Source organism: Cyprinus carpio, chromosome B13 (assembly GCF_018340385.1).
Source record: "Cyprinus carpio isolate SPL01 chromosome B13, ASM1834038v1, whole genome shotgun sequence".
NCBI classification, from domain to species: domain Eukaryota; kingdom Metazoa; phylum Chordata; class Actinopteri; order Cypriniformes; family Cyprinidae; genus Cyprinus; species Cyprinus carpio.
The window spans coordinates 16,026,163-16,038,888 of NC_056609.1; the positions used below are offsets into that span (position 1 = coordinate 16,026,163).

General features: G+C 35.7%; 1 protein-coding gene across 7 annotated transcripts in view; it reads left to right on the forward strand.

The window, feature by feature from the left end:
* khdrbs2 (KH domain containing, RNA binding, signal transduction associated 2) overlaps positions 1-12,726 on the forward strand; it is a 63,573-nt gene that overhangs the window by 4,404 nt on the left and 46,443 nt on the right. For all 7 annotated transcript variants that reach the window (XM_042736874.1, XM_042736873.1, XM_042736875.1 and 4 more), the window contains exon 2: positions 8,690-8,817. In XM_042736874.1, the coding sequence (XP_042592808.1) occupies positions 8,690-8,817 (128 nt within the window). The remainder of the gene's footprint in view (positions 1-8,689; positions 8,818-12,726) is intronic.

Consider the following 12,726-nt stretch of genomic DNA (forward strand, 5'->3'; position numbering starts at 1 on the left):
GGATGCTTCACATTCCAGTCTGTCATTTTGATCTTGTAAAGCACATTGCTGAATTGCTTTTATAGAGGTGACTTGATGCAAACCACTTACTTTAGAAAAGGACAGACTGCTACTGCATCCACTTTAGAGTATATTTTTCTAAAATGAGCCTTCTTTGCCTCATAGGGACGAAAAAAAATCTGCTTAGCAACAACATTTTAGGAATGGATATTACAAGGTGGTGTTAAAGATGAAGCAGGATTTTGCTGAAATGTTTCATCCCTGATGAACTGAGATGAAAACAAAGCATTTAAATCAAAGTGCTCTTATATGATTAAAACAGCTGGTCATTCATTTCTGGACAGATGTTTGGGGTAAACAGTGTCTTGAAAGAAAAGCTGTAGACAAAACATTTTTTAATCAGAGAATTTTAATTATATTTGATTTTGCTTTTACAGTACATCTATTATATCACACTTAACTGTAGTGATTAATGTGTGGTTTAATTAACAGTAGTATATGACCTCTCAAGGATTGCTGTGTCTGATGGGAAAATTCTACTGCTACAACCTTAGTTACTGTATATAGAATAGCATGAGTGTCATATTTCAGTAATCAATCACCCTTCACTATTATAACCAAGGATGTAATATCTGGAGAAAGCTTTATGTCAGTATTACCGTTCATCTCAATGGCAGTTGCTCGGCTGACGCAACACCTAGTAGTAGTACTAGATTTGAAATGAGGTTTTTGCTCAACAAGGATGCACACTGCATGCTTTTCAGAGCCCTCAAAAAAGTATCTTCTAGTAGGACTACTATAATAAAATGAAACATTTGGTGTTTAGTAAATTGTTTCATTTACTGAGAATACACTTTCATCTTTCAGTATCCGTCAATTGAGAAAAATGCTTTTTATTACCAGATAGTTGTGTAGTGTAGTTACAACATTTCCCAGCAGGGGCTAATGGGATCTTGCTAACTAGCAGTTTGTAAACCATTCTTTGCTTCTGACTGAGAGACTCATAACCCATTGCTTTAAATTACACAGTGTGTGTAAAATGTTTGCAGTCCAAGTTAATAAGGATTTTCTATAAGGTTTAATACACACATCTTTCAGATTCTAGGTCATATGCTTCCAGATGTCTTGAATTAGTGCTAATGAATGCAGTTGATCAAATGTGTGATCTAGCACTAACCTTGTCCTGACAAAACGAAATCATTAGGCCACAGAACGTGTCTCAAGATGGAATGAATGTTTAATGATATGTCTCCATTTTCATAAGCAGCCTTTTAACTTGATTTAGTTCTCCTGCGGTTTAAATTTGACCTGCAGATTGCATAGTCACAGACTCTGATAGACCAGCTACTGCAATCCTCTGGACATTAGTATGTAGAGTGTGAACTATTTAAAATGGGTATGTTGATAGGATCAGCTGTTCCTTACAGCTTCCCATTTGAAAACTTATCAAGCCACAGCTCTCTATCACAGAGTAATCATGTGCAGGCTAATAGGTTAATGCCAGCTACCTTAATATTTTGATAAATATGTTGATGTTTTTCCACAACTGAAATTGATAGATGGCTTGATACCCTGTTCTAATAATATGGGACGTGCCAGGTCTCTTTTATGTTTTGGGGGCCACAGGAAGACCTTGTTTAGCTGTGCGCTACTAGAAGTGTGACTATTAGTTTTTTCCTTCCATATATACTGTAGGCTTACTGATGGAACAAATGATTCCAAGCCACCAGCCAACTGTATATTTGCCCCCGGCTTCATGAATCTTTAGCATGTTGCCTTCCTTGAGTTAATGGCTGTGAAAAATGAAAAATGATGCCTTCGTAGGCAGTATATTTTGGTAGGAAGGCATCAAGGAACATCTGAATCTAGCATTCGCATAACTGTGCCTTTATCCAAGTTGGTTTTTGAAGCAGTGCAGATGTAGATAATATCCCACAATCCTGTGCGGTTCACTATTGGTTGAAAGAAATAAAGGACTGTCATTTTCCTTAATTTTTTGATTTTGATTGAACATTTGATTAATTTCTTTTTTCATTATTATCTAGAAAGCTAATTAAATTTGCATTTATATATTCCACCAGGATATATTTATTTTTGATCCTCACCATGCATCTTGTTTAGTTTCCTCAGCAGCATAACTGGCACATGACACTTGTGTTTGCTATGAGATACACAGAGAATTGCACTGCATAGATTGTTCCTGAAACTCCAGCTGGAACAAAGAAATCCCAAGTGTCTTTGTTTCTCTGGCTGGATGGCATTTTTAGAAGCAACACCTTCTAAAAATGGGATGCCCATACACTTGCTGTGAGAGGCAGTGAGTAGCACTCCCTTGCAAGTGTGTTTGGTGACTTGATGTAATACCACTCTTCGGGGAGAACGGGGGGTGACTGACAGCAAATTCAAACGGGCTTGTCCTTGTGCTCCTGGAATAATTTGCATCAACATTATACACGTGGCAGATGCTAATGTGCATTTTGGCCATAGAACAAAATGGATACTAAATGAAGTGTGTGATTTCATTTTGAAATATGCGTCAGACAGGTGAAGCAAATGTGTGGGATCTAAAAGCTAGCTATCTCTCTGTCCCTTTGCTCTTCTCTATGCTCATCTGTAGCATCGTGTGAAAGGAGACTGAGCAAAGCTGGAGCAGAAATCATATCGTCCTTTTAATGCATGACAGCCACACTCTCAGTTCCTTATTCATGCATAATACGAGCCCCCCGGCAAAAGTTCAATTAAGGAATCTTCTTATGATCGGGGGAGCCATTTAAAATGTAATGGAGAAAAGAGATTTGCTAAAAAGCATGTCAGAATGATTTTAGGCATTTTTGTATTTTTGTCTCTGTGTTACTGTTAGTGAGCTGTCAATAGCTGAATGAATACAGTCCAAATGCACAGTCTGTTGTGGGCAGCCTGTAATATGTGCACGCATGTATGTTTAATAATAAACAAATTTGAGGATTTTTGTTTTTGATAGTGACAGTAACGAAATTTATAATGTTAGAAAAAATCCTATTTTGAATAAATGCTGCTTTTTTAACTTTCTTTTCATCAATGAATCCTGAAAATCATGGTTTTCAAAACTATTGCACAGCAGTTACATAACTGTTTTCAACATTTATAATAGAAATATGTTTCTTGAGCACCAAATGAATATATTAGGCTGGAGTAATGGGTGCTGAAAATTCAGCTTTGCCATCACAGAAATAAATTTTAAAATATATCAAAATGGAAGTTATTTTTGATCAAATATATACCTTGGTGAGCATAAAGGAGTTCTTTCAAAATATATATATATATATATATATATTTTAATATTAGTTAACAAAAATATAGCCATTCATTGTTGAATTATAATGTTGTAAAATCATACGTAAGACTTTTTTTTTTTTTCAAAGGAAAAAGATCTGCTACCTGCTGGGTAAAATTTTTAATTCTTGTGTAAACAGGCCTGTTTACTATCTCTGATATTTTTTTGCAAAACATAATTAAATGATAATTACATTTAAAAACCCCTTTGTAATATATTTACTGTCCTGATTCGTTTAGCGTCACTCTAATTTTGGTATGGCACCCTCTGAAAGGTGCAAGAACCAGCTGTGCTGACATCTGTCAACCAAGTATACTTTAGACCTGAGAGTCTTCTTTCCCAATTAATAAAAAGCTCAGGGAGGAGTGATGCAGCACACGCCAGGCTCACTTTCATTGTAATTAGGAAGCAAGACAAGATGTTCTTTACTGTGGAGGTTAAATATTAATGTTGAGTGTCTTTTCCTCCCCCTTAAGAAATATCCAGGAAAAATCATTTTCATTCACCCTGAATTGTTGTGTAACCATTACAACACATTTGTTGCAGGGATATGAATTATGGAAGCATATCCATAATGAATGCTTTATGTCAGCGGTAATGTCAGTGTATTTGACTGTGAAGCATCTTTTTGAAGGTCATACATTTTTAGTGTAGAAGATTACTGTATTAATGGTTCATTGTCTTAAGATGCACAACGTGCAGATATCACCTCTGAATAAACTATAATATCTACATTCCCGCCGGGCCACTAAGGTTAATTAAGTAATGTAAATTAGGGTGATGCACAATGAAAGGTGATGTATGATGGGGAAGGAAATGAAAAGAGAAGAGGTTTCTAATAGTAATGACTTGAGTAATATTTGTTGAGATAGGCAGAAGATGGAAATATATTAATATTCAGAAACTGAAATGAGTTTCTCAAACTCATCTGAATCAAATATTATGAAGCCTTTTGTAAAATCATGGTGTTATAAAGTTACACATTCAAACATATCGAAGTATAACATTTTACATTTCAAAATATTATAAGCAGGAGTGCATTTGTTTCATTCAAAAATAGTAATATCACTCATATGATGTGTTAAGTCAGTGGATAGTGTGTGTTTAGTGGATAGTGTGTGTGTGTGTGTGTGTGTGTGTGTGTGTGTGTGTGTGTGTGTGTGTGGGTGGGTGTGGGTGGGTGTGTTTTGCAATCAATTTCTCATTGACTGCATTTACAGGCACAAGAATGTTGATATTAATCAGAATTGGATCATATTTTGACCATTTATATGTAAATGAACAATGTGTCCTCTTTATGTTACCTGCACCCAGATCTCCCAGTTTATTTGTCAGCTGAAGTCTGCTGGATGATGCAAACTTTGGCAAAAGGGAACACCGTAACCCGTTTTGTCAATTGTCTCCAGTCACATAGCACCAATTATAGCACCTATTATATAAAAATGCCTTTCTACTACATAGACAGCCAAGTTTTGTTAAATATACATATCTTTCCTGCATTGAATAACCCCTTTAAGTACCATGCAAACTTGATTTCTTAACCAGATTAAACAGAACGTCTGATTTCTGGAAATCTAAGCAAGAATTATAGTAAAAATTTAACCAGAATATAAACCTTCATCAAAATTAATAAAGGTGGTCATTGCTCACTGAAGTAGTATGAGTAGTAGACAAAAAAGTTGTAAAGCAGATTGAAAAAAATTTCCCTTGGGTACCGCAGGGCAACAATTCACAAGCTGACGTAGCATAAGTGCTGCCAAAAAAAGTTTGTATTAAATCCTTTGTCTGTGTTCTTTGGATTGAAATTGTCCAAATTGGGTTTTATTATAGATCAAGCATATCCTTCGAAGTTGGATTTATGTTATGAAATGGGAAAGTTCAATCACACAGGGCCTTGGCAGTTGCCTCAGCTCTCTGTTAATTTGTGTTCTGGTGGATTACAAAGCTACTATTCCTGCAGAGTTGACTTTTCTGAATAGGAAGGGTACTGTGATTATTACCCATGGTTCGTAATATTGCTGAGGCAGAAACACAAGGCTGGTTTGAACAACGCACAATTAGCTCAAACTAATTTTCATCTCTCACTTGTGCCAGTTGCCTCCTCCATATCCTGTGACTGAGTCATCACCTTTATCTGTATTTAAATAGCTTTAAACCTACACCTTTGTAACCTTATATGTTTGTATGAGTGTATCAGGAGAGTGCAAACCAATCTTTGCACTGATTATGTTACAGATTACAAAGTGAGGGTGACAAAAAAAAAAAAACTGTAACAGATAACCTTCATATGATTTTGGGTTGAAAATGTATTTTACTAGAGCAAAAGAGTGATTTACCTTTCTTTTTCATAGCTGTATTATCCTACTGTGAGGTCCTGATCAAGAGGTCAGATTGATGTGTTTTACAATGTGAATGTCATTTTCAGCTAAAAGTTTCATTTTCCAGCCAGCAGGATGCTATCTTCAGAGAGACCGTGAGTCTTCAAAGTTCTGTACGGTTATGTCTTTCTGATGGATTGTTAGAAACGGTGGATCGAGTGGTGTAAAATGTATTGTATATCAAGGAACAATACTGTGACACTCCAAATTATATTATTAAAAGCCATATCCACCTGCTTGATCAGCCTCAGATTAGGCCCAAAGGTCTTTTCAGATTTTCTTTTGTCATTGTGAACATTGTTATTTTGACAGATCCAGCATCCCTTAAATTGTACCCAATTGGTTCATGCTGAACAAGGACCATAGAATTCAATCTAGAAACGTCTTGTGTACTACAACCGTAGAGAAACTTCACAGAGCCTTTAGATGAAAATATGTGATATTCTGTGATGTGCACATTTTTCTGCTTATTATAATGCCAAGAAGATGAAATTTAAAAATCAATTTAAAATCAGATTTGAATGCTTTTTGGTAGATCAGTTAGAGATTTTTTTCGTAAATTCTAAACATTTAAATGCTTGAATATGTATATTTTTACCTTTGGATGACCAATCAATTGTTTATGCATTGGTAACCATATAGGGCACTCCTTAAAAAAGCTGGGCTGAAGTGTTTTATGCAAAGGCATAACAACAAATGTCAGAAAAAGAAGCCAAGCCAGAATTTAAGCCTGGATCTTCCCCATTATGCGGCAATACTCATTCCACAGAGTCACTCACCCTTGAAATTGTTATATGTATCAACTAAAAGCCCATTTATGGACTTTTTGGTCTTTTACTCATTCAATAAGATCAGATCAGCAGCTCCTAAATAGCACCCAGAGACTTTTATTAGTTAGCGTTGTCAGGCATGCATGGCATACTCAAGAGATGGCTTTCATTACGTTTAGGGGCATCCAAAATCAATGAAATCCGAAGACACAGAGGTTTTACAGCGCTCTTGATTTTTTTTTTTTTCATGTTAAATTTGTTTTTGTTCACAGGCAGTTTGTATGTTGTAATAATGGCAGCTTTGAATTTTGTCTGATCAAATCTTTTCTGTGCAAATAAAATAGTATTAGAAATGCACAGAGCACAAGTCTGTTCCCAGTGGATTACAATGAGAATTTGCAGCTACTGAGTCTGCAGAAGTACTTTTATATTTCAAATGAACTTACATATGTTCATAAGCAAGAGGACAAAGTGGTTATACTTTCCTAATTCCTATGTTACAGTTTCATGCAAAAATAAATATTAATTTAGGCTTAGTATGCCTTATTGTTAGGTCTTCCTTTCATTTTCAGCCTGGTTTGATTTCTTTCATACCTTACAGAGGAAAGGGTAAGGCGACAGAAAGAACAGCATCCCCAGTACAAAAAAGGTTAAAAAATCGATCATCACGATCAGGTGACTTTTACATAGACCATGTCATTGTTTACTTTTTTTGATAGAAATTTCACCTTTTCGTGCTGTTGTCATTTTGCAGATGCTTTGCCATTAGTCGCTTGCAGCCACCTGAGAGTAAGTTTCATGCTGAAGGGCACACGATGAAGCAAGACCTCTAAAACTCTCCAGTTCATGCATCGCCTCAGCCGGCGTCTGAACTCACAACCATAGGGCTGTAAGTGTTATAAAGTATTTCAAGCAAAAATAGGTTTGTAAGTTTTAAAGCAGTGGTTTTCACCTAGGGGGTCGGGGCCCACTAGGGGGCATCAGCAAGCTTCCAAGGGGACCGGAAGTATTTAAATCAAGAACTTAATCAGAATTAAAAGGCTAAAAATATACATAAAATCAAGATGTAAACTGAGATCATATTTTCTGTCTATTGTTTTTAGTAAAGAACTACTGTTTTAAAGCGATAATACTGTTCAAAATTAAGGAAAGGTTTTTTTTTAAAGGTACCAAGTAGGTCTGCCTTCTGGTTTTCAAAAATTGGTGAGACATGTTTATCATAAATGTGCTGAACTACATCTGTGGTTTCTCTGATAGGACACCTGAGGGGAACTGACTTCATATATCCTCTAAAAATCAACTTGAGACCAGCTGGTTCAAAATAGCTGAGAAAATAACTGTCATTATTTTTTTTATTTTTTTTTCAGTGTTTTTATCCTCTTTTGTTGCACTTAATTCCAGCAGGTTATATTATAACCAGCAAATAATTGCTTTCTAGCTGTTTATTGCAAAGCGTTGATAAAAAACAATAAGTGGTTTATTTAGAAAAACAGAGGTGATCATTACAGAAGAACTATACAGAGAGAAAGTTTCATTTTAAATACATAAGGGGCCATATAACTGCAGCAGACAGGCTGTGTTGTATTCACAAAGACCACCACACTAAGCTATCATTAAAACAAACACACTTTGGGTCTACAGGTCTTAAAACTTGAAAAGACATTGGGATGAAATCCAGGCTGCTCCTCCCCACTACATTCAGTGTAGAAGTGAAAGTGAGACGATGTGGTTTTCTGCAGGTCTAAGCAGCTGAGAGACTCACCAGAGTCGAGGTGAAAAATAATGGTCTCCCTTCACCTGCTGACTTCCCTACCCTTCTTTCCCCGCTCCGTGTTTTACACGACTTGCACAGGTTCATAATTCTCAATTCTGCTGAGCATTAATTTAGCAGCGACAGAAGGGGATCCCTGGAGGATCCCAGGTGACAGCTTCATTTCAAGCCTCTTTAATGTTGTGTGGCTGCTAAGTCTCCGGCTCAATTCTCAAAAGCACCATAAAATTCCTCAAGCACAAAATATTACAGTTTTGCGCAGCAGCTTTTCAATTTGTGTTTGTCATGCGAATAAGGGCTTAGCAGGCTTACGCCGACAAGTTACATTCTACACAGAGTATTTATTTAATTGTTGTTAATAAACGTGCCACAGGAAGCTGAAAAGAGTTTTTACTCATATTTTGAGCTTGAAATCATGACATTATTTGACCCGAGCGATTTTTTTTCTTTCATTCAGAGATTGAAAAGTTTGAAGGAGACGAGTTGAGAAAAGATGGCGAGGTGAAGAAATACTTGGATATCATCAGCAACAAAAACATCAAACTGTCGGAGCGCGTGCTGATCCCGGTGCAGCAGTATCCTAAGGTAAGACCTCAGTGCTTCATGCAACATACTAAAGGCGCGATGATGTGCTGGTCAAATCAATGTTATAGTCATGTGGAGATCAGAGAGGATCAAAAGCAGTCCATCAGTTTTATGGGATTGCTGTGCTCGTGGTAATGACTTAATATGTTCTGTATCTGGCAAGAGCAAACTAGATGGTGTCAGACTCTGATTTGTGCTGCACTGCAGATCTGCTGTTATTTACACCTTATATTTCTGTCCCAGCTGAAAAGACTCCTGGCTCTTTCAGAGTAACAGGCACGCCACATCTGTTTCTACCTGTTCAAACATTATTCTGCCTCATTTCGTAATCAGGAAATTATTATTCTTTTTACCAGCTGGCCTCACACACATCTGTTAGGAAATTTTAGCATCTGAGCACCAACAGAGAGAGACATAAAACCATTTCATTTAGCAACATGGTCAGTTTTGTATCATGTTATTGTCTGTTGGTTGATTGATCTTCCTGTGGGGCTTTGACTTTGTAGCTCTTATATTTGTTATGTTGATCGCTTTTATTCACAGATAACAGCTGAAGTCTTTAAATGTGCCATAAAAACTAGACATGTAGCGTATTTGGCGCTGAGTGCTTATGTTTGATTCCTGCTGATAGTTTGATTATAGAGATTCAGTATTTAGAGAGCCAGACCTGACTGGTTTTATTCATCAGTATAATGTTAAACAATATCCCACATCACATTTTTGTCAGTAACAGTGATTTATTTAGAAGAAGGTTGTGATGTAAGCTAAAAACAGAGTTTTTTTATTTCAGGTAAGTGGTTATTTATTTCAGACTACTCTGTCGTTATCACGTTTGGCGCACGCGTCACTCTTTTATTTAGCATTGTGCTGCTTTAAAATGATGCTTTGAAAATGAGTGGAAAAAAGCCCAAGAGCATCACACAGACGGATCCATAAAGCTTCTGTGCTTCTCAAATGCTCCCTCGTTTTTTACTGTTTCTGCTTTAGGAAATGAATCCCTGGAGTACTAAAATGTGCAGACTGTTTGATGGGTTTAGTAGATTTGTGCTGTCGAAAAAGAGTACAAAGAACACGCCTTAGGTTTAGATTTTACATGTCTTGTTCGAGTTGTAACAATGGATTTTTGTTTTCCCAAATCCCCCTTTCCTCAGGATCTTGGCTGCTTTGTAGTTATGGAAATTGTATGGCAAAGATCTCTTGTGATAATCCTGGAATGTGAGAAATATCTTTCCAGTGTCGTCAGATTGATTAATGTTAAGTGTAGATTATGTAATTTTTCCAAGATTTTATTTACATATCGGTTTTGGTACGAGGGTAAGAGGGTGTATTTTTTCCCCAAATATAAGCATAAAAAAGCTGTGTTTTTGTAAAGAGTTATATTTTTCACGTGCAAGAAATAGTTTTGTTGCGAAACACGACTGCACAAAACAGAGTCAATGTGTGCAAGTTATTTTAGCAGCTCAGGCTATTATTGATTTGATACAAGACGAATGCTTTTTAGAGCCTTATGAAGAGCTATGGGAATCCTGGCTTTTCTTTCTGTAACTGCAGACTGAAGCAGGTTTTGGGGTGAAGAGTCTGGGTGAGAGAGGATAATAAAAAAATGTCTGAAATGTCTGTATTTGACTTTACATACTCAATTCTCATGATTCAAATTTTCGATTACCTTTGCAGTCATTTAACTCACTTAAAGTAAATCATTAATAAATTAAAATGCATATTTTAAATGTAATCTGCCAATTTATTTAGACAAAAGTAGTGTTAGTGCATTAGTGAAAAGAAGTCCTGCTAAGAAAATATTTGACAGGTATCCATGCTACGTATATTCTTTTACTTGTCATGGCACTTGATATAGAGCTTAAATGTTTCGCTGCATTTAGAAGCCATTTCTCTCGTATAGAAAAGGCCAAGCCAAAAAATAAATAAATAAAAAGGTTAGTTTAATGCTTAGAAACCACTATACCTCAACATCAGTTGATCAATGAACTTGTGGACCATAACAGATAATAGCTTATAGAGTCTAGACTTTATGTTATGTTCTCTGTTACAAATCCTCAGGATTTATCTATGTGCGTTTAATTAATCCGCGTGTGACGACAGCACTGTCTCAGAGTTTTGTCTAATCATGCTTGATGAGACTGTCTCCAAGGAAGAGCATCTCGGCTGCAGCACAGAATAACTGAGCTGGAGTCGGTCTTGGTTTCTTTGATCCTCTCATTAAATTAGGCTAACTTTGGTTTATGTATTTGCATAATGAAGAATAGGTCTTTGTGGACCTTGAAAGGCAGTTTGTTATGTATCTTTTGACTATTTGTTGTAATGTATATATTGACCTTGACATGAATTCCTTGTTCTGAATCTTTATTCGTCTGCATTGTTTCAGACTGAGACTTTTAATGTGTTACCCCATTTTCTTAGAATATCTTTGTTTTTCCTGACAAGAAATTAATTGCACATTTCTGCTGTGTTATAATACATGTGTCAGATTCTGTTCCTTGTTTTGTGTGTGTTTTGCTCCTCATGTGTTTCCTTATGCCCATATTTGGTCATGTTCCTGTCCTCATTGTTTCATTATTAGTTCATTAGTATCCACCTGTGTTTGTTAATGATCTCATTTGTTTGATTATTTAAGCCCTGTGTTTTCCTGTATGGTATTAACATCAGTGTTGTGGTTCTTGTGTGTCTCTGCCTGCCTTGTGTTACCACTTTTGGATTGTAGATTAAAGACTGTTTACTTTGAGTTTATCCTCATCTCTGTGTTCTTCGTTTTGCCACAGAAGGCAACTGTGACAGCATGTGTATGTTTATTTTTTCTCCAAATTATTGGAGAGAATTTTCTTTATTTGAAATGAAATAAAACATTAAATGCATGTACAGTGGCACTGACAGCAGATATTGTTTTTAAATAATTTTATTAATTGAATATTAAGTTCAATGGCGTCTCTGTGCTGAATTGACAAGGTTACATAAAAAGGGGATTTTTTATTTTTCTTTTTTTTTTAAGAGTGCTTTTTCTTTTCTATGTTTTTGAGTTGCAGCCTACTAGTGTTCACAATCCTCTTTATGAACTTATGAATTTATGGCACAAATCAGAGGCATCAGAACAACTTATACAACTTGGTTTTATCATGGTTATTTATTTATCATGATTTTGCACTTACTGATCAAAACATACCATATTAAGTATGGTAAACCAGGGACATTTGTAACATTTTCCTTTATAATTCACAGACCACTAACGTCTTTTCTAGTATACAAAATGTTGGCTAAATATAAGAAAATAATAAAACTTACAGTGCCATTACCAGACTTCTAATGGAAAAATTAAAAATTAGCTAATAAAGCAATTGATTGTAATACAAGAAGTTTGTGTGTACCTGGTATTCCCTACATTATGAGGACCACATGTCCCCACAAAAAAAAATAAAACTAATATGAGTGTGTGCATGTTTATGTGGTTTATGAGGAGGACACAGTTTGATATAATGACATAGGTATTACAATGTGAAAGGGATTTATGAGGACACTAATAAATGGTGTTTTTTATTTTATTTTTTTCTGAAAATCTAAAAATGCACAAAGTTTTCTGTAATGGGTAGATTTAGATGTAAGGTTGGTTTAGAGCAATAGAAAATACAGTTTGTATAAAAACCATTATGCTTATGGAGAGTCCCTGTAAACCATGTGTGTGTGTGTACAGTATATACATACCAGACAATATATATATATAGTTGTACAGTCGTATGCGAAAGTTTGGGAACCGCTTGCAGAATCTGTGAAAATGAGAATAATTTTAACAAAATAACAGAGATCATAGTAAGTGCATGTTATTTTTTATTTAGTACTGTCCTGAGTAAGATGTTTTACATAAAAGATGTTTACATATAGTCCACAAGGCAAAAAAATAGC